The following is a 27,869-nucleotide window of genomic DNA, read 5'->3' as shown; positions in this document are numbered from 1 at the left end:
TTCCCTGCCCCTTTCCCTCTCCCACCCCTCCCAGGCAGCCTTGCCTGAGGACTGCAGAGCTTTAGGCATGGGGTAGGTTTTAACTTCTCAGACCTTCTCTACAGCCTAGTGAGGCAGAGACATGTCTCCCCATCACAGAAATGGGGTCACCATAAAGCCACAGCTCTCCCCCTTGCTTTATAGACACCATAAGACCTCAGAAGTTCACTTACAGTTTTATGGGTTGGTTTTTTTGTTTGTTTGTTTCAAAAAACAAAAAGTCTCAAAAAAAAAAAAAAGAGTTTCTCTATGTAGCCATGGCTGACCTGAAACTCCTTCTGTAGACCAGGCAGGCTTTGAACTCAGAGTTCTGCCTGCCTCTGCCTCCTGGGTGCTGGGATGAAAGATGTGCGCCACCACCACCTGGCTTAACAGTTCTCATGCCCCGGGTTCTCCTTCGTATAATCTGTATGCTCCTAGTGTCATCACTGGCTGTAGCAAGCCCATCAAGACATGCTCTCCAAGAGCAATGTGTCCATATCACCCTGCCATTCCAATTTCCTAAAACATGATAAAGCACAAGTAAGGTAATATTTCTGGTCAGTGTACCATCCAGTGGTACCCAGTGAGTTCACAATATTGCATAACCATCACCACTGAGCAGACCCCAAAATTTTTTATCCTCCTCCAAACAGTGCTGGCCCAAGATGCTAAAATTCCTTCATTGGCGGGGGTGGGGTGGCCTCGGGGCAGGGATGCAAGCCACATCTACCCTTTCTCCTAAGGTACCATGACAAATCAAGACAAAGATTAATCTGGGAAACTGTGTTTATTGGGCTTCCTCACAGAGTGCAGATGAGGGGTTACTTACAGGGTGTGGGTTCTCTCCCCATTTATCAGGCTTCATCCAACAAAGATGAAGGCTTCTCTGTAGCTGCATAGGTGAAGCCCAGCTCTTCTAGATATTCTAACCCCTCCCCAGCCCACATGCAATTAAGGCAGAGCTGCATACCATGGACCAGGCAGCAGGGATCTGCTGGTGGTGGGGAGCTCAGATGAGGGTCTTATGACCCTCCCCGTGCATCCATGAGGGAATATAAACAGACAACAAGCCCAACTGGGATAATCAGTTTTCAAGAGGGCACTGCTCAACTCCCCAAGATTGTGGTTGTTTGCTTCAAAGGACAAAAGCCCACTGAACAACAGTAACCCCAGCTCTAGAAACTTCTATCCTCTGTCGTTCCATCATTTGCTCTGTGCTGGTACTTGGTATGCTTAAGGAATTCTGCAGTCTGATGTTCTGTGTCTGGCTTCTGCCACTGTCCAACTGGGCTGGATCAAAATGCCATCCTGTTTGTGGCTGAGTAATGATGCTATGAACATTGGTATTCAAGTGTCTGAAGCTTGCTGCTTTAGATTCATGCCTCGGAGCAGGATGGCTGCTCGTTTTGGAGTTCACTAGACAGTTTCCCTCAGCTGGGCACGAAATCCTGCCTGTCAGGTAGAGAGACACAGGTGCACTGGGGAATCCCCACAGGTGCATGGGGACTCCGGCTCCTCTGCCACATTTCCCTTATTCCCTCCCCACAGCAGTGAGGTCCAGCCTGTAAGAGGACTCTGTCTTGTATGCCACCTCTTCTATTACTGTTCCCTTAGTTCTGGTGAGGACCCCTCTGACAGGATGAGGGCAGCTTGCTCTAGCCCACATAGACTGGCCAGAGGCCCCTCCTCAACAGTCAGCCCCTCCCTTCCATCCCAGAACTCCCCAGGCTCAGAGTAACTGCTAAGAGGGTCCTCCCCACAGTAATAGTAAGAGGCAGCCCCTGAGTGGCCCTGGGACAGGTGTCCAGTCTGGGCTCCCCTCCTCCATCATGAGCAAACTGGGCAGAGCAGAGAGTCCTGGATTATGCTGTAACTGGCAGTGTAAACACACATCTGTTTATAATTTTAAAAACACAACAAAAACAATTTCTGTGGAACCAATTGAGAAGGTCATCTGGCTGGTAGGGAATTACATAACTTTCTTCTTAAAAATTGTTTTACATGTGGGGATCATAGAAGAACTGGTAGGAACTGTTTCTCTCCACTTTATAGGGTCTCAGGGATCAAATTCAGGTCATTAGGCTTCGTGACAAGGGCCTTCTTTGCCTGCTGAACCATCATATCAGCCCTACATAACTTTCTTAAGAAATCAAAATGCAGCAAGGTACAGTGGCACACACCTTTAATCCCAGCACTTGGGAGGCAGAGGCAGGCAGATCTCTGTGAGTTCCAGGCCAGCCTGGTCTACAGAGCAAGTTCCAGGATAACCTCCAAAGCAATACAGAGAAACCCTGTCTTGGAAAAACAAAAAACAACAACAACAAAAATGCATATAAGAATAAATGCTAACCCAACTATAGGAGTTCAGGAAACCATCCAGCAGCAGATTATCCATGATTATATGAATTATTTTAAACACTGAAAATATAGAAGGTATCTCACAGTTTTATAAGATTAGCACAACCCTACAATGGACTAAAAGCAACAAAAGGCGGAAAACACTTAAAGCACATATGTAAAATTTCTAAATAGAATAAAACATATTAAAAGACCAAGTAACAGAGCAGGAGAGATGGTTCAGAGGTTAAGAGCACTGACTGCTTTTCAGAGGACCCAGGTTCAATTCCCAGCACCCACATGACAGCTCACAACTGTCTATAACTCCAGTTCCAGGGTACCCAACACCCTCACACAGCCATACATGCAGGCAAAACACATAAAATAAAAAATAAAATAAAATAAAATAAAAAGACCAAGTAACATTTATCTAGGAACGCAACAATGACCAATACTGAAAACTCTGACGGTATATATTCCAGTATCACCACATTAAAAGAAGCCAGGTGTGATGGGTCATACCTGTCATCCCAGCATTTGGAAAATGGAGGCAGGAGGTTCAGGAGTTCAAAGCCAGCCTCAACTCCATAGCAAGTTCAAGGCCAGTCTGAGAAACATGAGACCTCGTCTCAAAAGAAAGAGAGGGGAGGGTGGAAAGAGGGAGAAAAGGAGAAAATGTGAGCTTGAAAAGATAACTTTCAGGGTATGCTGGTATACACCTTCATCTCAGCAGTGAGGAAGCTGAGGCAGGAAGAATGTGGGCTCAAGGACAGCCTGGGCTATCACTACCTGGACTATGCAGAAAGACTGTCTCAAAACACAAAAACAAAAGGAAAAGAAAACTAAGTGTCTGGGGAACTTAGCTCAGTGATGGAGTGCTTGCCTAGGAAGTCTGGGTTCAATACCCAGAACCTCAGAACAAAAAAAAAGGATGAATCAGGAAAAGACTAATCTGGCTATCTCCCTATCTGTCTGCCTGACAATCACCTACCTATCCAGGAAACAATGTCCAGCCTACCACTTTAACAAAAGCTGTGTTAAGTGGGTGACTCCCTGAAAGTCAGTCCAAATGGCAGATAAATTAGCCCCAAAGGGAATGTTCCAACCATGACAGTACTCAGGAAAGTTACATTAAGATAAAATAAAAGCTCTTCATTTGGGGTTTTTTTGTTTGTTTTTTGTTTTTTGTTTTTGGTTTTTGTTTTTTTTTTTTTTTGGTTGTTGTTTCCGTTATCAGACTGACAAAAAAATAAAACTATGACTTCGGTGCCCATCTGGGAAAGGGGAAACAGTGCTTCGTAAGGGGCTGTTATTCGGCAATGCCCAGAGACTGATCCACCGAGCTCAGAGCAAGCATGATGTCACTTCCAGGTAGGAGGGTGGTTAGGCCAGCCCAGATGAAGTCATTGTGGTGATGTGGGTGGAGGCAAGACTCTACGGAGAAGACACTTCAAAGGCCAGTATCATCAGTGTGGCGCCAGATGAAAGCACTTTGGGTGTAGAGGGGACCACTTGAAAATGCACAGGGCTTCAACCAGCATCAGGTCAGAACCTCAAGAGCCCGATGGAGGCTTTTCTGAGTCTGTTGTTCCCCTCAGTCGCCACCCTAAGTCACCCCAGCTTGCCACAGGTTAAGATCTCTTTTTTCCTTCTTTGGGGCAGAGTCTCACGATGTACCCGAACTCTTGATCTCCCTGTCCTACGTCAAGAGTTCAGGGATTACCAGCAAACGAAGCTTTATTTGGTGCCGGGAATTCCCACATGCTAGGCAAGCACTGTACCCACTGATCCACATCCTCAGTCCCTAGTATAAGCACTTTTTTGGGGAGAGGGGTGGTTTAAAGACAGGGTTTCTCTGTAGCTTTGTAGCCTATCCTGGCACTCGCTCTGGAGACCAGGCTGACCTCGAACTCACAGAGATCCACCTGCCTCTGCCTCTGCCTCCCGAGTGCTGGGATTAAAGGTGTGCGCCACCAACGCCCGGCCTAAGAACATTTTTAAGAGATGTAAACAGACAGTGGTAGCCAAGGCAGGGAACAGCATTCACTGCTGTTTGCCATTGGTCACAGGCCATTGCAGAAGGAGGACAACTTGAAAGTGGGTATGGAAACCCCTCAAAGTGGGCATCCCTTTCTGATAAATAGCCAGAGATTGGCACTGCCATCTTCAAACTCAGGCCTTGTCATCCTGGTTGTCAACCCAGACTGCTAAAGCCTCTCCAGTGTCCCCCTCTATAGGATAACAATCCTCTGGCCTTGGACAGTCCTCCTTTGAGATTTCAGGAACGGGGGGGGGGGGAGCACACTAGCTCCTGCTAGCAACTAGTACTGACTGCAACTGTAACAGATACCCACCAAGTGGTCCCTTTTACTAAACAGAGCCAGAGAAGGGCCACCCTCGACAGCAAGAGCACAGAGGACACTCAGAGATGCTGAAATTGAAGGATGCTCCTCAGAGCTGCACCTCAGAGAGCTTGAGTGTGCAACAAGGTCAGGGAAGGGCCCCAGGCTGAGATGCTAGTCTGACACCTTCATGGAGAGAGCAAAGAAGGAGCCACATGCTGCATTGAGGCCCAGAGCATCCTTCAAATTGTGTGATGGGAAGTCCAGTCAGGTTTTAACACAGAAGAACTGGGATGGTTTGGCTGTGTCCTGAGTGCCCAATGGCTGGTCAGAGCAGCCCATGATGGACAGTGTGGGGCTAAGAACCGGTCTGAGTGTGGACAAGGCATGAATGGAGGATGCTGAGGGTAGTCATCGCTCTGCACAGCAGGGTGTCCTCGGATTACAACAGCATCCTGGCAGGACAAGAGGAAGCTTCCAGGCTCCCTGGATTGCCTTCTAGATCATACTCCCATTGCCTCCAGGCCCTGCTGCTCAGCTCCCAGAGTCCCCCTACTGGACATGCTTTTGGTAATCCTCCGAGCCTAAGGTAGCTGGAGCCTGTCCTCCAAGATGCAATTCAACAGTTTCTAATTATTGTCTCCACAAAATCTTTTTTTAAAGATCATCTGGGAGGCGTTGTTTATAAGACTGTTGGAAAGGCTTTTGTTTGTTTTCTGATGACTCTGGAAAATTAAATCTGGATTTTCATGGGGTTAGACAAGAGCACACCATTTATAGGTTTTAATATTAAAGGATAACTTCATGTAAGCTATTTCTCTCCCTAGGCTTGTGCCCCATAGGGATATGTATCTGGAAGACATTAAACGGTCAGGTGATACCCGCCTGTCATCCTAACACTTTGGAAGGGAAGGCAAAAAAAAAAACCTGTTGTAGGCTAGTCTGGGCTAAGAGCAAAATAAATAAATAAATAAAAATAAAATAATAATAATAATAATAATAATAATAATAATAATAAAAACCTCAGCAAATGAATTGATGATGCCCACCCCAAAACCTTTGAATAAAGAAATGGATTTTGCAAGTTACTTAGTGGCTACACAATAGAATATTACAGTCACCAAGACCACAAGGAATGCTTTTACTCACATATAAATGAAGGAACTTTCTGGAGTCAGTGAGATGGCTCAGTGGGTAAGGGTGCTTATGCCAAGCCTGATGATCTGAGTTCGATCCTAGGGCCCGTACTATGGGAGGAGAGAACTAATTTCTAAACATTGTCCTCTGACTATCACATATATGCTGTGACACAGAGACGCCCACATACATACCCACACACACACAAAGAGGGGCAGAGACAGGAGGAATGAGGGACTTGCTCCCTGCCCAGCCTAACTGAAGAAGTCAAGCTCCAGGTTCCCCAAGAACACCTACTTCAGAAGAACAAAGTGTCAGGAGCTAAAGTGCCCCTCCAGCCCCCTCCCCCAGCTTCTGAGCATGTATAGGTACACGCACATACTTTCACACGTGCCCACACGCTTCATACACATCACTGTGATAAAACAATCAAAAGCCATCCAGGGGCTGGAGAGATGGCTCAGAGGTTAAGAGCACTGACTGCTCTTCCAGAGGATCTGAGTTCAATTCCCAGCAACCACATGGTGGCTCACAACCATCCGTTATGAGATCTGGTGCCCTCTTCTGGTGTGCAGATATACATGGAAGCAGAATGTTGTATACATAATAAATAATTTAAAAAAAAAAAAAGCAATCCAGGGAGGAAAGGGGGAGGTCAGAACAGGAACTCGAGGCAGGAACCTGGAGGCAGAAGGTTCAGACCCCGTGGAGACGTGCTGCTCACGGGCTTGCTCCCCATGGCTTGCTCAACCTGCTATCTTCTAGCACCGAGGACCACCAGTCCAGGGCTGGGACCACCCACAGGGAGCTGAGCCCTCCCACATTAATCATGCATCGAGAAAATGTATCACAGGGCTTGCCCTCAGGCCAGTCTAGTGGGCGAATTTCCTTATGTAAGGTTCCCTCTTCCTAAATGCCTTTAACTTGCAGCCAGCACAGCATCTACACACATACACAAAGGGTTTCAGGACTAGCCTTTTGATGAAGCAGAGTTGGGGATTTTATTACAAATTTAAGGACAGATGCTCAAGGAGAGAATAAGCACATACCGAGAGAGGCTGCGGCTCCTCTGAGACAGACTTGGAAAGTGAGAAACACCACGTGTACAGGCTCAACAAAGGAGGGTCACAACTCAGTCTCAATATCAGCCATTCAAAGCAACATTCTGATGGCTCAGGTTACACCTTAAAAGGTTGCTAAGGCCCACCCACTCTTTTCTCTGTCTTTTGTTTTAAGATATGTATGTATGTATGCATGCATGTATTTATGTAGGTGTGTATGCAAGTATGTATGAGCCAACCAATAAGTAGATAGAATATTGGTCCCTATTGTTGGCCACCAGGGAGCCTTAAACAGAAACCACCTGACTGTAACTATCCATCATTAAGGGCTGCTGACTGTTGATAGTCCCTCATAGAAGGGGGAGGGGCTAACTGGACCTTCACCTGAGGTTCCAGCTACTCTTTGCAACCATTTGTAGGCAGTTCTGCCATAATTGCATGTGTTCTTGGGGCTTGGGAGGTGCTGGAGTATACAGGTCGGGGGGGTGGGGGTCTCCATCTAAGTGGCTGAAGAAAAGCCAACAGCCATGGTATCACGAATTAATAAAAGACCCAGAGACAGATATTGAGGTTCAAGCTTCAAGCTGAAGATCAGAGAAGCAAAGCAGCTAAGCCATCAGATTTTACCTCTACCCAGCTGAAAAGACAATCCTGTCTCCATGAATCCTCAGAGGCAAAAAGACTCTCAGTTCCTGTCTTCTCCTCCTTCTATGCCTTTCTCCTCCCAGCCATATCCTCCTGTTTCTACCTCCCTAGTGCTGGGACTAAAGGCGTGTGATCCCAGGTGCTGAGATCACCTTTGTGTGAGCTGTTTCTTTTAGGACTGGATCAATTTGGTGCAGTCTGTGTGGCATTGAACTAACAGAGATCTGTCCACCTCTTAATCCAGAGTCCTGGGATTAAAGGTGTGTGCCACCACTGCCTAGCTTCTATAGCTGCCTAGTGTGGCTGCTTGGACATTTGATATTTTGATCTCCAGTGGCTTTTGTTTGTTTGTTTGTTTGTTTGTTTGTTTGTTGTTTTTTGAGACAGGGTTTCTCTGTGGCTTTGGAGGTGTCCTGGAACTAGCTCTTGTAGACCAGGCTGGTCTCGAACTCACAGAGATCCGCCTGCCCCTGCCTCCCGAGCTCCAGTGGCTTTAATAAATCATAAACCTATCACCACAACCTATGCTGGGGTGAGATTTTCCAGTGCAGCTGCTTTAGGTCACCCCTCACCTGTGCTCTGTAAGTAATCAGATATTGTTTCTATCTCCCCAGGGGAGGAGTTCTCACAACGCAGAGAAACGTCACCTAGCAGCTATGAAGATGGTGACTGTCACAGAAATGAAAGATTACCTGGTTTGCAGAGTGTGGAGAAAGGAATACACTGGTGAGAATGGGAAATTCCCACAGCCTCATGGAATCCGGAATAGGGGCTGCCTCAGAAAGCCCAAATCTAGTGATTCTACGTGTGTTATTTTTCTTGTTGTTGTGACATAAAGCAACTTAAAGAGGGTTGTTTAGGCTCACAAGGATGTGCTCCACCATGGCAACTGGAGCAGTGGGAGCCAAGAGGCTGAGTGTGCACCTCTCCCTCCAGTGGCGCATTTCCCAGTGGTGCATTTCCTGCAATGCTGCACTTCCCAGTCATACACTCCCTCCAGTGGCGCATTTCCCATTGGTGCACTCCCCAGTGGGCCACTTCCTCCAGTGGTGCACGTCCCAGTGGGACAGTTCCTGCAGTGAGGCTCCTTCTTCCAAAAGTTCTGCAAGCTTCAGACACAGTACCACCCGCTAGAGACAAAGGGTTTAAACACATGGTCCTACGGGAGATACTTGACACTCAAACCAAAATGGTATAAATGAAAAGGACATGAAAACAGTGCTTAAAGGTTCTGGGCAGGGTGTCTGCAGAGGAGGTGGGGACTGAGGTCTGTCCTCCTTAACAGGCCCTAACTCCACTTTGAGCACTTTTTCTTTCTTAAAATCTGTAATAAAATCTCCAGCTCCGCTTCATCATAAGGCTAGTCCTGAAGCCCTTTGTGTGTGTTTTTTTGTTTTTTTTTTTTGTGTGTGTGTGTGTGTGTGTGTGTTTTTGTGTGTGTGTGTGTGTGTGTGTGTGTGTGTGTGTGTGTGAGTGTGTGTGTGTGTGTGTAGATGCTGTGCTTGATCTTATGTCAACTTGGCATAAGCTAGAGTCATTGCAGGAGAGAGTAAGGGAATTCCCCCACTAGGCTGTCCTGTGGGCAAGCCTGTGGTACACTATCTTGACTGACAGTTGATGGTGTTGCTTGTTCAAGCAGGGATCAGCACAGCCATCTTGGACATCCACTACAAGACGGTAAGGTGTGACTGATCAGATGAAGGAAGTGATGTTATGTAACACCCACAGCCTCTAAGCATCAGAAGTGCTAGTAACAAGGACTTTCCATACACCCTGCAGCCACCCTTACTCTGGAGAAACAGGGGACCCACTTATCCTCACATCGTCCATGATGTCTGCCTCACACTAAAGACCAGCAACACATTGCATGTTTATACTGTTTTTAATGCTCAAAAGCTCTGTACAAAAACAAAACAAAAAAACATAAAGGATTCCTCACAACATCCCTGTGAGGTAGGTAGGCAAGTATTTTTCTCCCATTTTACAGATGGGGAAACTGAGGCAGAGAGGTAAAGTGATCCACCAGTGGTCCCAGCATATCTCCAAGTCAGTGCCAACCGTGGGAGTGTGAAGTGTCCCTCTCTGGCCTCTGATTCCTTGGCTACTTATCTGAAAAGAACTGACATGCATGAAGCAGACACCAGCAAACCTGAGAAGCTGTGAACAGACATACAGCAGCTTGCAAAAGAAGTCGGCTAAGAGGGTCACTACTTCCCCAGGCTGGAAACAACTTTGGCCTCTTCAAATATCACAGCTAACAGCTGACAGGTCCCTCCGTCATCATGCTGAAGGACAGGAGCCCAGAGACTCATCCCAAAGAGTCACACAGGCTCCCAGACTCCCAGGTGTGCGACTGCTGGATGCTCCAAAGTGCAGTCCCAGCCAAGGCTCACCAGACACAGACCTCTATGCTCACCTTCCTACTGTGTGAACAAAACTGCTCATAACTCAGCAGTGTCCCAGGGATCCTGGCAAGGGTGGGCCTGGAATCTGAAGCCTGACAAGCCACCACGGCCCTGCCTGTCTCACCCCTCACTGTTCGTGAGTCTCCTAAGAGTCACTCTTGATCCTGCCAATGGGTTTCCGACACACAGGTTCCCTCCTCACTGCCTCACTGGCCTCCACAAGCTCTTTCCCCACACTGGAAGGGTCTCGCTGATGTTCCCAACTCGCTGGGACCCTCCACTTCTGCAAGCCTAGGGAAGGGAGGAGAGAAAGGAAAGGAGGAGAGACGGAGCCATCCTCATAGTCTTCCAGGCTGGCAACATTCACGACCCAGGAGGAGCTGGGCAGAGCTGCCTTTAACATGGACCTGCCCAGCTTGCTATCCCCCTCACCTACCTCAGGCAGCTGCTTAAGCTGAACAAGTGAGAAGCAAGAGCAAGCCAGCCAGAGGAAGGACGTGAAACAATGAACATGGCCAGCCTGCTGCCCACCTAGGCAGTCTGATGACCATCAGTGAGAAAAGGACAGTGGTGGTGGCTGGCTGTGTGGGGAGCGAGCTTCCTAAAGGCTGTTCACCTGCTGGTCTGTGAGGTACACATGCTGGGTCTTGCCAGAGGCCATTACACACCCCAAGGGTTTACAGAGAATGGCTGTGCCGTCCACACATTCCACAAAATCCTCTTTCCAAAGGCTCTTAGCCCCTCGGTCTCTCCAGGAAGCTGGCAAGTGTTCGTCGGAAGCAATGAGAACCTCAGGCCTGCAGCCTGTCTGGCAAGGAGCAAGAAGGCGGCCTACAGGAAGTCCCCAGCATCACAGGGCTCTGGGTCTTGGCTCTGCTCCTGCCAGCGGTGGCGGAGCCCTGACAGGGGCTGGTCCTCCATGCTTTCCAGCTCAGGGAAGCCCAGCTGGTTGAGGATCTCGTAGATGCCAGCTTTGGTTGCCACCTGGAGAGGGCAGAGATCGGGCAGAACTTCAGAGCAGTGAAGTATCATTGGGCTTACACTCCTCATATCACACCCCACCCCTTTGCTGAGCTCTAAGACACAGGGGTGAGTCTGAGAGCTGCCCTCAGGCAGCTCAGCGGCTACCACAAGTTTGTGTGTCATCTCTAACCATCTTGTTAAGAGGGTCACTGACAGTCTCTCTCCTGGGACTGTGCAAATACACAGCATGCTTGAGAGACCTCGGCAGCACTGGCTCAGCTACTCCAGCAAAGCACATTTGGGCAAAGAGGCTACAGAAGTGGTGTGGATGCCAGAGCAGACATCCGCCCTTCTCTTTGCCTGGGAGTTCAGCCCAAGAAGCTTGGCTCTCTCTGCGCTGAACACTCAACCGAGAGCTGGTGGCCCAGTAGCCTGGCCCTTGGCCCCAGGCTCCAACCATCCCCTACACCTTCTTGGGGAGTTGTCCCCAAGAACAACTCCACCTGGAGTAAAGAGATGGTGCTGTCCCCTCTTGCTGTCCCCAGGCACCCTTGCCCTAGCCTCTGTCCCGAAGAGGGGCTGAAACTGACTGAGTTAGTCACGCTTCTGCCTAAACCAGTAGCTTTCCCTGGATATTCTTCCACATCCAGCCCTAGAAGCAGCTGGGGAACCAAACAAGGTACCCCAGCCCTTGGTTTCCCTGTTTAAGCAAAACTCAAGCAGAAAGTATCCTTGTCGCCAAGGTGGGGATGTAGCTTCTGGTAGGGTGCTTACCTGGCAAGCAGGAAGCCCTTGGGTTTGGGCCCCAGAAATCTATAAACCAACTTGGTATGGTGGTAAACCCCTGTAATCCCAGGAAGATCAGAAGGTCAATGTCATCCTCACCTACACAGTGAGTTTGAGGCCAGCCTGGGTCACATGAGACCCTCCCACCTACATTCCACTCCGGGACTCAAAGAGGGAAGCCACGCTTGGGCCTGCTCACCAAGGTGGTCTCAACATGGCTCTCAACATCTTCTGACTCAACACTCACCCTCAAGCACAAAGACTCGTTTCATATGCTTCCCCACATTGACACCTAAGAGCAGCCCCCCAAGGCACATCCCCTGCAGCCTTTACTCCACATCCCTGCCTGCTCCCTGGGGTTCTGAACATGCCTCCATCCAGGCCTGAGCCCCTGCACCTGTCCTATACCCACTCTGACAGAGTTCCTGGTTCCTGATCTCCACCCACTGGCAATCCTGGTAGTTAACCGTGGACTTGAATTCAGATCAGAATGGCTGATGGATGGTGAGGTCAACAGGGCCAGCTTCCTGGCTGAGGGGTAATTACAGGCTTCTTTCCTCTCTCTCCCTCTTGACCAGCAGGTGCCAAGTGGGATTGGAAGTCCAAGTAAAGAAAGATCATAGGGCCCCAAGAAGAGTGAAGCCAACAACCTGTTCCCATGACAACCATAAAGAAGTCCTGAACCTCTGCAAGACCCCTCTTACCTAAAGCATACTTGGATCTTGCCAGGTACACGTATGTCACAAGTCCCCACCGCCCTCCCAGACGACACCAACACTATTGCCACTATTCTAGTACTGAGGACGGCCAACTTACAAGACTGGCCAACTCATCCAAGGTCATGGGTGGGAGGAGACAGGATCAGGACAAACAACCTTGCCCTTGGCCTTCATAAAGCACAGAAGGTAGCTGAGCAGAATAATAGACCAAAGTGTCCAGGCGTCCAAGCAGTGCTGGCCATGAGACACACAGAGCAAGCTCCTAGCTGGCAGCTGCCCTTCTCACCCCCATCTCTCCCTCTTTTATCCATTCATTGACTCAGCTGTCACACTGCCCAGCTATCTGCCTGGTGAGACACTATGCAAAGGACACGAGGGCTGAATGGGGGGGACACAATCTCCCGGGAGAGTAGGCCTCTCCCCATTCCAAGGGGGAAGCCTGTCACCTGGGTCCTTACAGAGTGTACTCAGGGACCAGGGGAAAAGATACAGCCCGCCTTACCCATCACCCCCAAGCAGGCCTGTCGGTCTCACCTCCCGCATCCAGGTGCTGAAGGGCGTCTGCCAGGAGCCGGCCTTCTCCAGGCGGAGGTAGGCATTAAAGAGGACCAGGTAGATGTAGCGTTCCAGGTACTGCAAGCTTCGCAGCTGCAATCTCCGAGCCTCCTGTGCCTCTTTGGTGGCCTTTGCCTGGAGGACAAGGAGGATGGTGTCAGCAAGGAGACCTGTTGTTTAACACAACCTACACGCTCACTCAAATGCCTGAGCATCCAGCAGAGTGACTTCAGTGGCAGAGCCTGGGGTACTGCCTGGCTTGGCCACAGAGGAGACACATGGGGAACCAGTTCCTGGATGAGTCTCAAACCCATTTCCTACTAAGAAGAAAGGCCTCTACTTCCTCCCAAAATCGGGCTATCTGCTGAAAAGCTAGGGAACATCCAAAGTATAGAGGGTGAGATGTCCAGCCTGGGGTCTCCTAGCGAGGACCCTGTTGCCAGTTCCTGTCAACATGGTCCCCAGTCCTCTCCCAAGCCCTGAGCATCCCTGTGGAGACATGTGGAGCTCTGATCACAGCCTAGCAGGGGGCCAATGGCATAGAGCTCTGACTGAGGCAGCCTCTAGCCCCAGGTGGGACCTCTCACTTTAGCGAGTTCCCGCCAGGTCTTCCCTGGATGGCAAAGCTGGTGGGTGGGAAGTTCCCTAGGGAAGATGGGAGTCTGGATGGGCAGAGAGGACCTCATGGGCCTGACAGTGAGAATGTGCACCAGTGGGGACAGCGACAAGGTAAGTGACAGTGACAAGCATGTGTGGGGGCTGTGGTCTGCTAGCCTGGGAGGAAAGAGAATGCCACCAGTGTCACAGAGGACATCAATCCCACCCGTGGGGTTCACAGCCTCACTGCTCTTGAGAAGCACATGGAAACCTTAAAATGCAAACACCTGGGTTCATCCCAGATCAGCCAATGAGGGTCTCAGAGGGTTGGGGTGTGGGCACTGGGGTTACTAAGGGCCAAGGTTGGGCGCCGTGGGATTCAGTATTGGAAGTCACTGAAGGTTTGGTAGTGCCAGTAGCCTGTTGGAGGAAGACACTGTGGAAGACACGTGTGCAAGAGAAAGGGGACACTTAAAAAGGTTCCCCACGGCAGGGATACGTGCCAGGGACACTCATAAGATCTGGGATATGCAGCCAGCCTCTCTGTAGGGTGGTCTGCCTCCATATCCCAGTCTCCTCCTCTACCCACCATGGATGTGCTGCCCACACGGCTATGGGAAGGAGTCCCAGAGGGAGAAGGCCACCCAGACCTGTAGTATCTGATCTTCACACCCTCGGGCCTCCACCCAGGCCCACTGCAGCTCTCTGATCCAGAAAAAAAAAAAAAAAAAAAAAAAAAAGTGTAGCATGAGATGCCCTTGAAGTGACAGCACTGTCTGTGGGAGGGCACAGCGAGCCCCAAGGGGCCAGGGAGGGCTGCTCTCCCAACAGCTGGGCCACAGATGGAAACCCTTCCATGAACACACACAGTGCTGGCCTACATACTCTGGGAAAACTCCAGGGTCGACATGACACGGCCCAGTGCCCTAAAACTCACAACTGGAGAGGGCCAGCCCAGCACCAATTGAGCTTTGAGAGCATATGAGGGGACGTAACCGGCAAAGCTGGAGATCCTAGGGAGGGCAGCAGGGGAGAAAGCGGTACCAGGAAGGGCTCGAGGACAGGGGCAGTGCCTGGATTCCTAAGAGAAAGAGAGAGAGAGAGAGAGGGTCGCAAGATGGCTGCCGTTAGCCTCCAGCCTCCACATCTCAGTGAGAAGTCATGTGTAACCCACACTGCCACAAGTACTGACTAAACAGGCCTGAAGCCACAAAGGTGAGTCCCACCTGCCCTGCCCTCTTGGAGGCTCCAGAGGCTACAAAGCAGCCAGGTGGCTGTGTCAAGAGAGGAGGGGGAAGGGCAATAAGAGGAAAATGACGAGCAAGGTGGGTGAGGAAGAAGAGTTAGCAGGCACCAGGGAGGTGGGCTGGGGTCAGGAAGGAAGTGTGTCCTCAGGGTAGAAAAGGGGGCAGCTTGGACAGTTGGGTTAGCAACAGGGGGAAGGTAGGCTGGTTAGTTTTGATTGTTGTGGGCTCAACACAACATAGAATCACCTGAAAGGGGGCCTCAGGAAGGAAGATTGTCTAGATTAGGTTGGCCCGTGGCCATCCACGTGAGGAAATTTATTTATTTATTTCTCTCCCTCTTTCTTTTTAAAGCTTTATTATGGATACAGTATTCTGCCTGCATGCATGACTGCAGACCAGAAGAGGGCACCAGATCTCATCACAGATGGTTGTGAGCCACCAAGTGGTTGCTGGGAATTGAACTCAGGACCTTTGGAAAAGCAGTCAGTGTCCTTAAGCGATGAGCCACCTCTCCAGCCTGAGAAAATTTCTTCACTGAGCTTTAACTGAGGTGGGGAAACCCACTCTGAATGTTGGTGGCGCCATATCACGGGCTAGGCCCTGGAATGAATGAAGGGGAGCAAGAACGGGCAGAGCACTGGCATGTATTAATTCGATGCTCTCTTGGTCTTGACTGTGGGTGTGATGGTACTGGCTGCTTGACTCCCCACAGTGGAGGACTGTATCCTGGAACTGGGAGCCAATCAGAGCCTTTCTCCCTTAAGTCCCTTTGTCAGGGTGTCTCATCACAGAGACAAGATGATAAGCCAAGGCAAGGGTTCAGAGCTTCAGCGAAAACGAGACATTGAGGGACGGTCCTACAGACCAAGGGCCAGAACAGCTGCCTCTAGAAGAGCACACAGGGCAGGGGAAGTAGGCTGCATACTATTTTAAATATTAACATCGTATGCTCCCAAAAATCAATTTTGCTTATAGGCAGCGAATGTTAGGGAAAAGAAAATACAGTTTACGTAAATGTAAAGCATATGGTCAACACAGTGACACCCTGATTGTCTCACAGGATGGTGAGCTGGTAGCCCCCATCCCTCAGTCTGCCTCTCCTCTCTCAGTCACCTGGACCTGTAAGTGTTTTCCAGGTGACCCACAGTGCTCCTTGCAAAAGCCATTTTAAATTGCTTCCAACCAAGGCTCAGGAGAAATGCCTGCTCTCACCTGGCCACAGCCATACCATACCAGCACTGTCCCAAGACACCAGCAAGAATGAGGTCTGAGGTACATCCGGCAAAGGGCAGAGGGAGTCTTTCTCTTTACCACTAAGGGTAGAATTATCTCTAAATTCAGACACTGTGTGAAGATGTTGCCTGACACCCCCAGAGGTTCCTATGGATACATCCTGCCTCTGGCCACAGGGCTGTGATTTGAGACAATAGCCCATCTGCCTGTCACAGCCCAGTTTCCTTAAAAGCACTCCATGCTGGCACAGTTCCGGGAAGGGGCACCCAGCCACCTCCAGTGCATAAAAATAGCCAAGCTGTTTTTAAATGGTCCAGCAGGCCAGGCTGTCATTAGTTGCCATGAAGCTGGACAAAGGCTTCTTGGACCCTTGGGAATGAAACCTAAAATAAAAGGGAGCCCAGGAGAGATGTCAGGCCTGCAGGGACCACAGGCTTCACCTCTGGCCTGTCTAGCATGGATGTAGGTCTAGCTCTGTCTGGGAGATCTTTGCGGGGCCACCAAGAGTAAACATGAGGCTGACCATCTACTCTATTCCTTCTGCCATCCCCTAACCAACTGCTCCCAGCCACCCCATCCCAACGACAGTCCCTGCCTGGGTTACATCCATGCCCCAAGGTCCTTTCCATCATTGGAGAAAAATGGTTTGTCCCAGTAGACTAAGAACCAGAAGGGACGCAGACAGGTTTTCCTATTTATGCAAGTATTTATTCCACCTGCCATCTACTGCCCACTCACTAAATAGATTCTGCAGAACCTGCTGTGTCCGACAGGGTCCTGGGAGCTGGGCTGTGGAAGTGGGCCTATGAAATGAACCAAGCACTCCCCTGAGAGTGAGAGCTCCAAGCAGAGGCTGGTCTCTGTGAGATGATACCAGGGCCAGGAAATGCTGGAATTGACCCTGGGACCCCGCTAAGCCCAGTGGTACACACAGACCACGCCAGGCACAGCATGAAAGTCCCTTGTAAAGCCAAAAGGTTTCCAGCCCAGCCAGCAGCCATGGGAAAGAAGGGAGATGAGGATCAGCTGCTGACAGGGGCCCTACATACACAACGAAAACATACTCATGGAACACGTGCTCACACTCACAAGCACGCGCACACACACACTACTCACCAGCTGCACCAATTCACTGGCTCTATTCTGAGCTGGCCGTGAAGAGCCTGAGGAAGTGGCCCTTCCTCCTGTCACATCTTATATGACAGCTTATGACATTGTGAGGCTACTCTAATTACAGGGATGGGCCCTGGAGACTCATTACCTACTGGAATGAGGTCTCCAGGGACAGTGTGGCCTGACTCTTAGAGAGGCCAAGATCCACCAGGGCTTAGTGCCTGAGCCTGAACTGTTTCACTTTCTGTCTTTCTTAAGGAATTACCTTAGACCTTGGGGCACTGACTTGATCTCTCTGCCTCCTGGCAGCTCCTGTTCCTATTCCGCATAACCAAGACAATGCGCACGGTAGCAGCCATAAGCTTCCTCCATAACCCTTCCTCTTTCTGATACCATGAAATTGTCCCCTGGGTCCTGAGTACCACCACAGAGAGGAAGGAAGATAGGACAAAGTAGGAGATAAAGTTCTGGTCCTATTTCCAGCCAGGTACCAATCTTCCTCGGGCCTCAGTTTCTTCCTCAGTAAAATGGGTCTAATAAAACCTGCCCTAAGCCAGGCGTTGGTGGCGCACGCTTTTAATCCCAGCACTCGGGAGGCAGAGGCAGCTGGACCTCTGTGAGTTCAAGGCCAGCCTGGTCTCCAGAGCGAGTGCCAGGATAGGCTCCAAAGCTACACAGAGAAACCCTGTCTCGAAAGAAAAAAAAAAAAAAAAAAAAAAACCTGCCCTGACTTCCTTACCTCTCGGAGGACGGAATGGACAAGTTCTACATTCTCGGGAAACTCAGTCAAATTAGTGTGGTCTCTGTAAAGTATCCTGTGGAGAGAGCAAAGGGCAGCTTCAGCCACCCCTGCCTCAGCTTTTTCTCAAACTCTTGCTGGATGGAAGACAGAAGGCACAGTAGACTGTTTCAAATACAGAACATAAGAACGGCAGCTGTGCCAGGTGGTGGTGGCTCATGCCTTTAGTCCCGGTACTGAGTAGGCAGAGGCAGGCGGATCTCTGTGAGTTCGAAACCAGCTGGGTCTACTGAGTAAGTTCCAGGACGCCAGGGCTACACAAAGAAACCCTGTCTCAAAAAACCAAAAAAAAAAAAAAAAAAAAAAACTTGTCGTCAGCCAAGGCCAGGGAAAATGCCTGCTGGAATTAATGCTTCTAGCAGAGCTTCCTCTAGAGCCTGACCTTGGTTTCTGTCAGAAATAGTTTTCCTTCTCCAAGTCCAAAAGGAAACAATTGATTCACGAATGGGTCAACCTGTGGGCTGGTGGCCATATTGGAATACCTCAGTAGGGCCTGGACTTTTCATCCCAGCCCCAGCCACCTCATCTCCACCCTAACCTCGTCAAGTGGTTCATCTCAAGAGACTTTCTGTCCTTTTGTTTTTCCATGTGAGGCAGTTTATTTTTCTTAATGTTTGTGTGTGTGTGTGTGTGTGTGTGTGTGTGTGTGTGTGTGTGTACTGAAGTCAGAGGACAACTGGAGGGAGTCTGTCACCCCCTTCCTCGATGCAGATCTAGAGGCTCACTCTCAGGCTATCAGATGAGTTGGCAAGTCCCTTTATCACTGAGCCATCTCACCAGCCCTTGAGGCTGTTTTTAAAACTCCCTGAGCACTCTGCCAGCCCCCCCCCACACACACACACACACAGCACCAAGGCTTAGACACAGCCTCATAGTTGTCCTGAAACTATGGAACTATGGTGCTGTTGTGAGCTGTGCCTGCAAGCCCAGGCAAATGAGACAGGTGGAGGCAGAGAAAGGCAAGACTGTCCCAGAAGGCCTTGGGTGCTCCCACTTAGCATGTACCATACAACATCAGCCACAAAGGTATGAAGGACCCTCAGCCATCACCATGAACTGCCCAGGGCCAGAGACAGGCATGTGTGTGCCTCTTTTCACCTTGCCAGAACACAGGCTGGCACAGCCTTCTCCTTGGTCTGACTTGGTGTCAGCAAAGGACAGGTAAGGAGTGAGCATATGGGTTGGAGAGATAGCTCAGGGTTAAGAGCAGTGGCTGCTCTTTCAGAGGTCCTGAATTCAATTCCCAGCAACCACATGGTGGCTCACAACCAATGACATCTGGTGCCTTCTTCTGGCATGCAGACATACATGCAGGCAGAACACTGTATACATAATAAATAAATTTTTTTTTAAAGTGAGCATATGTCAGGTGAGCCTAATCTCTGTCAGACATACAAACACAATCCCAATGAGTACTCAAAACCTAATACTCCCACCTGTGAGGAAAGGTTAGCTCGAGTGTACAAAGACCAGAATGAAGGAGCTAGAAAAATGGTTCAGAGGTTAAGAGCACTGGCTGCTCTTCCAGAGGACCCGGATTCAATTCCCAGCACCCACATGGCAGCTCACAACTGTCTGTAACTACAATTCCAGGGGAATCCTGCACCCTCACACTGACAGACATGCACACAAACACCAGTGTGCATAAAATAAAAATAAATTATTAAAAAAAAAGACCAGAATGAAAAAGTTGAAACTGAAGTCTCTGCATCTCAGTAAACAATGGGAGCCCCTCTGCATCCCCAGACTGTTTTGGGTATGTCGTAATATATCATGCCACCCACCTCTAACAAGGCAGCTGCACACAGTCTTCCTTGCTGTTCACGCTCATATCACACATGGGGGGTTCACACACAGAATGCTCCTTCCTGCTCCACAGGAGAACAGGGACCTCCCATTTCCCTACTTCTCTGGAGCACCAATGCCAAATACCAGCCATGTGTTCCTAACGGCTTCTGATTAACCCGTAAGTCAACCGCTGAAGGAGTAGGGGGTTGGGGGGGTAAAGACGGGTTCTGGAGGGTGAGGGGCAGAAGCCAAGTTGCCACATGCTGTTGGGAGCATCTTCTCAAGGCTGTGTTCTTCTGGGAGAACTTGAGACGGAGAAAAAATGCCAAGGGACAACTGGAAATGGATAGAATGTTGACATTCCCAGGCAGTGAGGCTGATGGAGGGGGCACATCCCAGATGGAGCCTGGGCCTATTTCCATCCAGAGCTGAGCTGCATCCGCCACAGCCACCACACATGGCCCACTGGCCTGCTCTATGCCGAGCTTGCCAGGCTCCAGCAGAGACCAGCTGAGGACCTCCAGTTTGAAACCAGACGGCAGGGGCTTAGATGAACCCCCAAATACTGAAGGTAAGACCCAACTGTCAGTTTCTAGGAGTCAGTCCATGGGGTGAGTTGGGGGCTACAGCCTCAGCAAGCCTCCCCCACAGGCACCTACAGACCCTGGGCTTAAATGCAGCATAGACTAGGAAGGGGCATGAGACTGGAGTGGAGACCTTTGCCTCTCACCCCTGTTCTGCCACTTACTCACACGGGACCTTGTGTGGCCTGGCCTCCTATAACATGTACCATGGCTTCATCTGTGAACACACACTGGAATCTGAGGGCGTTTTGAAGCGGGGAGGAACATTACAGGACACCAGCCAGAAATGCATCCTCGTTTACTAGGGTCTTACTTACTAGGATCTGGCCCAGCCCTATGTGTATAAAGCCCCTGAGGACTTCCAAACACTGCCCCTTGAGAGGAGCGTGGCTGTGGCTCCAGCCTGGCAGGTGGGGACATAAGCAGTGAGAAGCTAAAAATCCTCTCCCTCAGTGGAACTCAGAACCTTCCAACATCTACATCCCCGTCTTCCACCTGTCAGTCCAGATGATCTATTCTGGCTCCTTGTACATGGAACTGGAGCTATATGTGTCCACTGAGCAGGGCGCTGTCCACTCTAAGCACTGGTGTTTTCGCAGTGCAGAGAAAACGGGACTTTTCACACACAGCACAGAGAAACTACACAGAAACCCTCCTCCATTGCAAGTGTGTAGAACTGGCCGGAGCCCCTCTAAGTCTGTGTAGATCTGGTCTTCTGTGCTAAACATCTGGAACGGCTCAGGGGACAGCTCAGCCCACCATGATCTCAGACAGAACACAAGCCCGGGCCTTTCCAGGACGAGACACACAAAGGACTTGGAGGAAGGACTGCCTTCTTGCTAATGGAGGGAACATCCAAGTATCTAAAAGCTGCCATCCTTAAACCTCAGGGCCATAAGAAATCAGGAATGCATATCTTCCAAACATTGACCTCCATGGAGAGCTGACTTCTACTTCCTGGTCACTAAATAGCCCTTCTGTTATGAAATGCCAACAGTTCGGATGACAGTTGAGGTTTAAAATTTGTTTCTTCCTTTCTTTAAAGATTTATTTTTACACGTGTGTGTGTGTGTGTGTGTGTGTGTGTGTGTGTGTGTGTGTGTGTGTCTGTGTCTGTGTGTGTCTGTGTGTCTGTGTGTCTGTGTGTGTCTATGTGTCTGGCTATGCTGTGTGAGTACCACAGAGGACAGAAGGAGACATCAGATTCCCTGGCTCTCCTTACACCTTCTGAGGTGACAAAGGTCTCTGTGAATGGTTATCATAGGAGAGCAGAGTCAAAAACAGACTGGGTTTGGGTCCCACACTCACACAAAATCATAAACACATACACACACATACACACACCAAGTCATAAATACACACACACATACATGCACACACACATACACAAAGTCATAAGCACACACACCAAGTCATAAACACACACACGAAGGCATACTGTCAAGATAAACGAGAGCTCACGCCAGGGCTTGTGCACGTGGCTTTGAATGGAAATACCTGCACAGCAAGCGCCAAGCCCTGGGTTCCACCTCCAGCACCTCCAGCGTAAAGCAGCTGGACCCGTGTACACCTGCAACCCCAATACTAGCACAGCAGAGAAAGGAGCGGCAGAACTTCAAGGTCATTCTCAGACACATTTGGGATTCGAAGCCAGCCCAGGATACAGAAAACTTTAATCTCAGCACACAGGAGGCAAAGGCAGGTGAATGTCTGAGTTCAAGGCCAAGCTGGTCTACATAATGAGTTCCAATCCAGCCACAGCTTCATACTTCATAATGTCTAAAAAAAAAATCTATAAACAAAAAAGTACAATGCATCATTCCATTATTATGAGATGTGTTTGACATGCCAATGCCTGTGTAAAAATAGACAAGTAAATCCAGAAAGACACAACAGGAAACACAGAGCTGTCGGTGGCTGGCGACAGGCTGCCAAGGCTGTGAATTTTGGTTTCTTTCTGTGGCCCTGAGCATGCTCTAGCTTCCCTGCTGCAAGGGCAACCATGGACCCGACTACTCTAAATGCATGCCCGGGGTGGTATGTGAACTGCATCTCCATTGCTTGGTCAGAACAAAGCAAGGCCCTGGTGTGGTCCAGGCCCGTGTCATTGTAATTCCAAGCCGTAAGAACTGTCATTTCAGAGGTATGGAACATCCAGAAAATCTGGGACAGCCCCAGCAACCTGCATTTTGGCAAGCCTGCAGGTACTGAGGTAAGAGACCCCGGCTCACCATAAGTGGCTGTCAGCCTTAGCTGTACCCTGGATTCACCCAGGCAAATTTTAAAAGCTAGACTCACACACTAGCCACAAAGCAAACCAAGTGGGACTCCAGGAGGAAGCCCAACCACAAGATGCTAAAAGTTCCCATTTGCCTCCTGCACAGGCAGAGTGAAAGCCCCTCTGAGAGTCGCACCTCTACACACACACACACACACACACACACACACACACACACACACACACACACACACACATACACTCGCTCTATGGTACCTTTAAGAATGTGTCCTAGGGGCTGGGAAAGGTGTCTCAGATGGGAAGGTACTTGCACACAAGTCCTGAGTTCAAATCCCCAGAACCCAAAGAAAGCCAAATATAATAGGTCTTGCCTATAACCCCAGCATTTTTACAGCAAGATGAAGGGTAGGGACAGGAGATTCCTTGAAAGCTCAGGGCCATCTAGCAAACAAAAGACCCCACCTCAACATAAGGTGGAAGGAGCCAGAAAGGTGGCTTGGCCAGGAAAAGCATTTGCTGTTTAAGCCTGATGACACAAGCTCAATCCCCAGATACCACATACAGGTGGAAGGGGAGAACTTCTGAGACTAGCATGCTCACTGTGACATAAACCCCTTCCCATCATACACACACTAACAGTTAATAAAATTACTTAAAAAATAAATAACAGGGTCTGGGCAAGACGTCTCAGCAGGTAAAGGCACTTGTCACCAAACCCAACAACTTGTATTCAATCCCCATGAAATGTACTAGTGGGAGAGAATAATCCTAGAAAAGTAGTCCTCTGTCCTCCACTTGTACCATGGCATGTATGTATACACACACACAACACACACACACACACACACACACACACACACACACACACACACACACACACGGGGGGGGGGGACGGAGGGGGGAGGGGGGGGGGAGAAGCTGCAATGAGGCTTTGGGTTCAATGGGAGGTGATGGAGAGGGATTTACCCTAATTTAACAACTTAGCTCACCGGGGCCATCTGGTGGCCACACTTGTGAATAACTGCATCTAGCTCCTGGCCTCTGCAGGGACACTGGGATGGGAGATTCCATCTCCTGCAGAAACTTGGCCTTGGGAATATGAGGGGTATCCTGGTGGGGAGGTGGGAAGGGGCCCTATTTGTTTGGCGTCCTCCATTAACATTCCACTGTGAAGGCAGCCAAGCTACTGTCCCTAAAATACAGCTCTGTCCCCCACCTCCATCCCTGCTACCTCACTCCCCAGGAGTAAAGCCAATCTCACGTCTGGTGACTGCTGACAACACTGTGCTACCAAATGGTCTTCGGTGCCTCCAAACCCACTAGGAACCCTTAGGCCTCCTGGCCTTTGCCCATGTGGCCCTGGAGGCCTGCAGTGACTCCTCTTGGGCTATTTGAGGCCAACTCCTAGCTTCTTCTTGCAGCCCAGGCCCCCTATGCTGCCTGCTCTCTCTCTGTCCTTACAGTGGACACACGGGTACAGAGTCCCAAGGAAGCGAGGGCCTGTGAGCTTTGGAGTTGGGATGGAGAGAAGGGGGCTCCAACAGGGCCTGGCCCACATCCTCTGAAGCAGGCCTAAGCACCCCCTTTCCACTGCCATAACCTAGAGGCCTCGACTCTCGGGCTCTGGAGGGAGACTCTGAATAGTGGCAGTGAGTGTGTGCTGGCTAGTTTTCTGCTAACCTGATACAAGCTGGTGCCATTTAAGAAGAGGGAACCTCAAGTGAGAAAATGTTCCCACCAGATTGGCCTGTGGGCAAGCCTGTGGTACATTTTCTTGATTGATGATTGATGGGGGAGGACCCAGCTTATTGAGTGTGGTTCCACCCCTGAGCAGGTAGTCCTGAATTGTATAAGCGAACAGGCTGAGCAAGCCATGAGGAGCAAGTCAGTAAACAGCGTTCTTCCATGGTGTCTGCATCAGTTCCTGCCTCTAGAGTCCTGCCCTGGCTTTCCTGGATGATGGGCTAGAAACTGTAATATAAGACAAACCCCATCCTCCTCAAGTTGTTTTCAGTCATCCTGAAAGCCCTAAGGCACTACCAGACACAAGGATAACCAACTCCTAGGAACCTGGAGACGGGTGCCTAATCACAGGTACAGTGTGCCAACTCCATTTTGGAAGCTCCAGATGCACCATCTCCTCCCCATAATGTGTCAACTTCTTAGTCTGAACTTTTCCCTAGGCTTACCCCACACACCTTGCCTGCCTCCACACAGGGGCCAACATGCCGACCCAGTCAGGATCTAACCCCTTGGCCACAAGCCAAGGCTGTTCTGGATCATTCTGGTCATGTGTCCCCAGCTTGAGGCTGAACAAGTGGCCTGACAAAGCCTCCTCTTACAAGACACAGGCAGAAGCTGCCCTGGAAATCACCCCGCCATGGCATATACTGCCACCTCTCGGTACCATGCAGCACTGCGCCTACCCACCTGCTACCAGGCTGAGAAGCAAGTTCCCACACTCCAGAGTCCCGAAGCTGCAAACTCCATCACCTGCCTAGCCCTCAAGTGCTATGACAGTCAGAGAAGGGGGACCAGAGCAGATCCGGGGGCGTACTCTTTATAAACATCTGAAAGCCCCAGATTCATACATTTATCTGAAACACTCTGAAGACCTTATCTTTATAATTTAGTGGGTTATTAAAAAATAATTTGGGAGGACTGGCAATATGGCTCTGGTAAAGGCGACTTCCACCAAGGCTAGCCGCCTAAAACCATTCCCCAGGTTCTACATGGTGGCAGGAGGGAACCAGCTCCTACAAGTTGTCCCTGACCCCCACACTTGTGTTGTGTGCACAAAAATAAGTAAAATATGTAAGATAAAATAATATTTAAGTGAGCAGATCAAAAATAAAAACACTAAACAGGGACCAGATCCAGACCCCAAATGGTGTAGACAAACCTGTCCAGGGGTATAGCAGCGGCACCATGCAGTACTCAGCTTTGTCCCCGCTGACTGTCAGTCACACGGCCACCCCCAGGGTCACATACCAGAATCCTGCTCCACCCCACTGGGGTCTCAGGTGTTCCTCTTGGTCCCTCCCACAGCAGGTTATCCCAGATCAGGTGACAGTGGCTTGGGGCTGCTGACATTTCTGTTTCTAGGTCCACATTCCCTTCTAAGAGGTGGGAAAGTGTCCAAAAAAAAGAAGGGCCTAGTCGGGCGTTGGTGGTGCATTAATCCCAGCACTCAGGAGGCAGAGGCAGGTGGATCTCTGTGAGTTCGAGACCAGCCTGGTCTCCTGAGCGAGTGCCGGGACAGCCTCCAAAGCCACAGAGAAAGCCTGTCTCGAAAAACCAAAAAAAAAAAAAGAGGAACAAAAAGGACCCACTAGACCTGCTGCCACCTCAAACCTGCACCACCGATCTCCACACCCTCAGCCCCACCACGTGAGCCACAGCCCATCCTGCAGAGCCAGGAGCCCAGGCGGGCGGGACTCACCTGCCGGTACGTGCAAATAATGATTTCCCGGAGATGGTAGTGCATGGGCGTCATGGTCTCGCTGACAGTGTCCAGGGCCGCATCCACCTCCTTCTTCACATGGTGGCCGTCCGGCAGCAGCTGTACCACCTTCATCACCACCTGGGGCCAGAGCAGGGGTGAGTGGATGGAAAGCCAAGGGGGATCCTCAGCCCTGAGCCCTCCTGCTCGCTCTCTTCTCAGGCTTAGGGCAGTAAGGGGATGTGGTATTGCTCAGGTCACACACCCACGCTTTTTTCATTCACAGGTAAGATTGTGTGAGTTGTTCGGAAGACCTGTACATGTACATTTCGATGCATATATCGCCTGCTGTGTATGTGTTAAGTGTGCACGTATGTGTGACGTGTGTGAATGCATATGATGTATCAGAGTGCATGTGTGTACGGTTGCATTGACCTGTGCACACGTGGAGGCCACCGGAAGAAGTTGAGTGTCCCGCTCTCTCTCCACCTTATTGCTTTGAGACAGGGTCTCTCACTGAACCTGGGCCTAGGCTGGCCTCCAGCAAGCCCCATGATCCTCTTCTTCTCTCTGCTCCGCACAGTGCTGGGGTTACACATGCACATAGCCATGCCTGGCTTTATATAGGTCCGACTATTGCAACTCAGGTCCTCATGCTTGAACAATGAGCCCTGAACCCACCATTCTTAATGTGCATATCAAAAATTCTAAGAAGCCTAATGTGTTCATCTCTTTAGGTCATTTCATCGACTTTCTAGCCTTAAGAGAATAGCAAGGGCCTGGGGAGACAATTCACTTGCTGCTCAAGGTTGAAGAGCGGCGCTCTATTCCAAGAACCTATGTAAAAGGCCAGGCAGAGTGGCACATGTCTGTACCTCTAGCAATGGCAGAGGGCAGGGAGCAGAGACAGGTAGATCCCTAAGGTTTGTCAGTCAACCAGTTTAGCTGAATCGGAGAGTTCCAGGCCAGGAGACCCTGTCTCAAATAATAATAATAATAACAATAATGATGACGATATTATTATTATTACTATTATTATTATTATTAAATCCAGATCCTGAGGCATCACACCCAAAGTTAACAAAAATAATTCTTTAAGAGGATATGAGGGTAAACAGATGGCTCAGCTGTTAAGAGCATGGATTGTTCTTACAGAGGACCCAAGTTCAGCGCATCAGGTGCCTCACAACAGCCTGTAACTCCAGTTCCAGAGAATCCAGCGCCCTCTTCTGGCCTCCACAAGCACCTGCACTCATGTGGACATACCCTCAGAGACACACAGGTACACAAAATTAAAAATAAAATCTTAGCCGGGCATTGGTGGTGCACGCCTTTAATCCCAGCACTCAGGAAGCAGAGGCAGGTGAGTCTCTGCGAGTTCAAGGCCAGCCTGGTCTCCAGAGCAAGTGCCAGGATAGGCTCCAAAGCTATACAGAGAAACCCTGTCTCGAAAAGCCAAAAAAAAAAAAACTTTTGCTGAGCGTAGTAGTGGACAACATTAGTCCCTGAAATCAGAAGGCAGAGGCAGGCAGATCTCTGAATTCAAGACCAACCTGGTCTACAGAATGAATTCAGGACAGACAGAGCTACATAGTGAGATCCTGTCAAAAAAAAAAAATCTTTTAAAAAGTGGGTATTGCCAGGCAATGGTGGCGCATGCCTTTAATCCCAGCACTAGGGAGGTAGAGGCAGGCAGATCTCTAGATCAGCTTGGTCTACAAGAGCTAGTTCAGGGCAGCCTCCAAAGCTACACAGAGAAACTCTGTCTCAAAAAAACTTAAAAAAAAAAGTGGGTATCAAGTACTAACTTCCAAACTTTTATGTCACCTCTGCCTGTCCTGTCACAGTTACAGTTT

At 49.8% G+C, this 27,869-nt stretch overlaps 1 protein-coding gene across 1 annotated transcript in view; it reads right to left on the bottom strand.

Annotated features, from left to right (window-relative positions):
* Positions 1-10,554: 10,554 nt before the first annotated feature.
* Positions 10,555-27,869, bottom strand: part of Pald1 (phosphatase domain containing paladin 1) — a 32,961-nt gene continuing 15,646 nt past the window's right edge. Inside the window, exons 17-19 of the mRNA XM_035453334.1 lie at positions 26,014-26,154; positions 12,951-13,106; positions 10,555-10,932 (exon numbers count right to left, since the gene is read on the bottom strand). Coding sequence (XP_035309225.1) covers positions 10,780-10,932; positions 12,951-13,106; positions 26,014-26,154 — 450 coding nt within the window. The 3' untranslated portion in view covers positions 10,555-10,779. The remainder of the gene's footprint in view (positions 10,933-12,950; positions 13,107-26,013; positions 26,155-27,869) is intronic.

This window comes from Cricetulus griseus (assembly GCF_003668045.3).
Source record: "Cricetulus griseus strain 17A/GY chromosome 1 unlocalized genomic scaffold, alternate assembly CriGri-PICRH-1.0 chr1_1, whole genome shotgun sequence".
Classification (NCBI taxonomy): Eukaryota; Metazoa; Chordata; class Mammalia; order Rodentia; family Cricetidae; genus Cricetulus; species Cricetulus griseus.
This window is presented reverse-complemented; position numbering and strand designations above follow the sequence as displayed.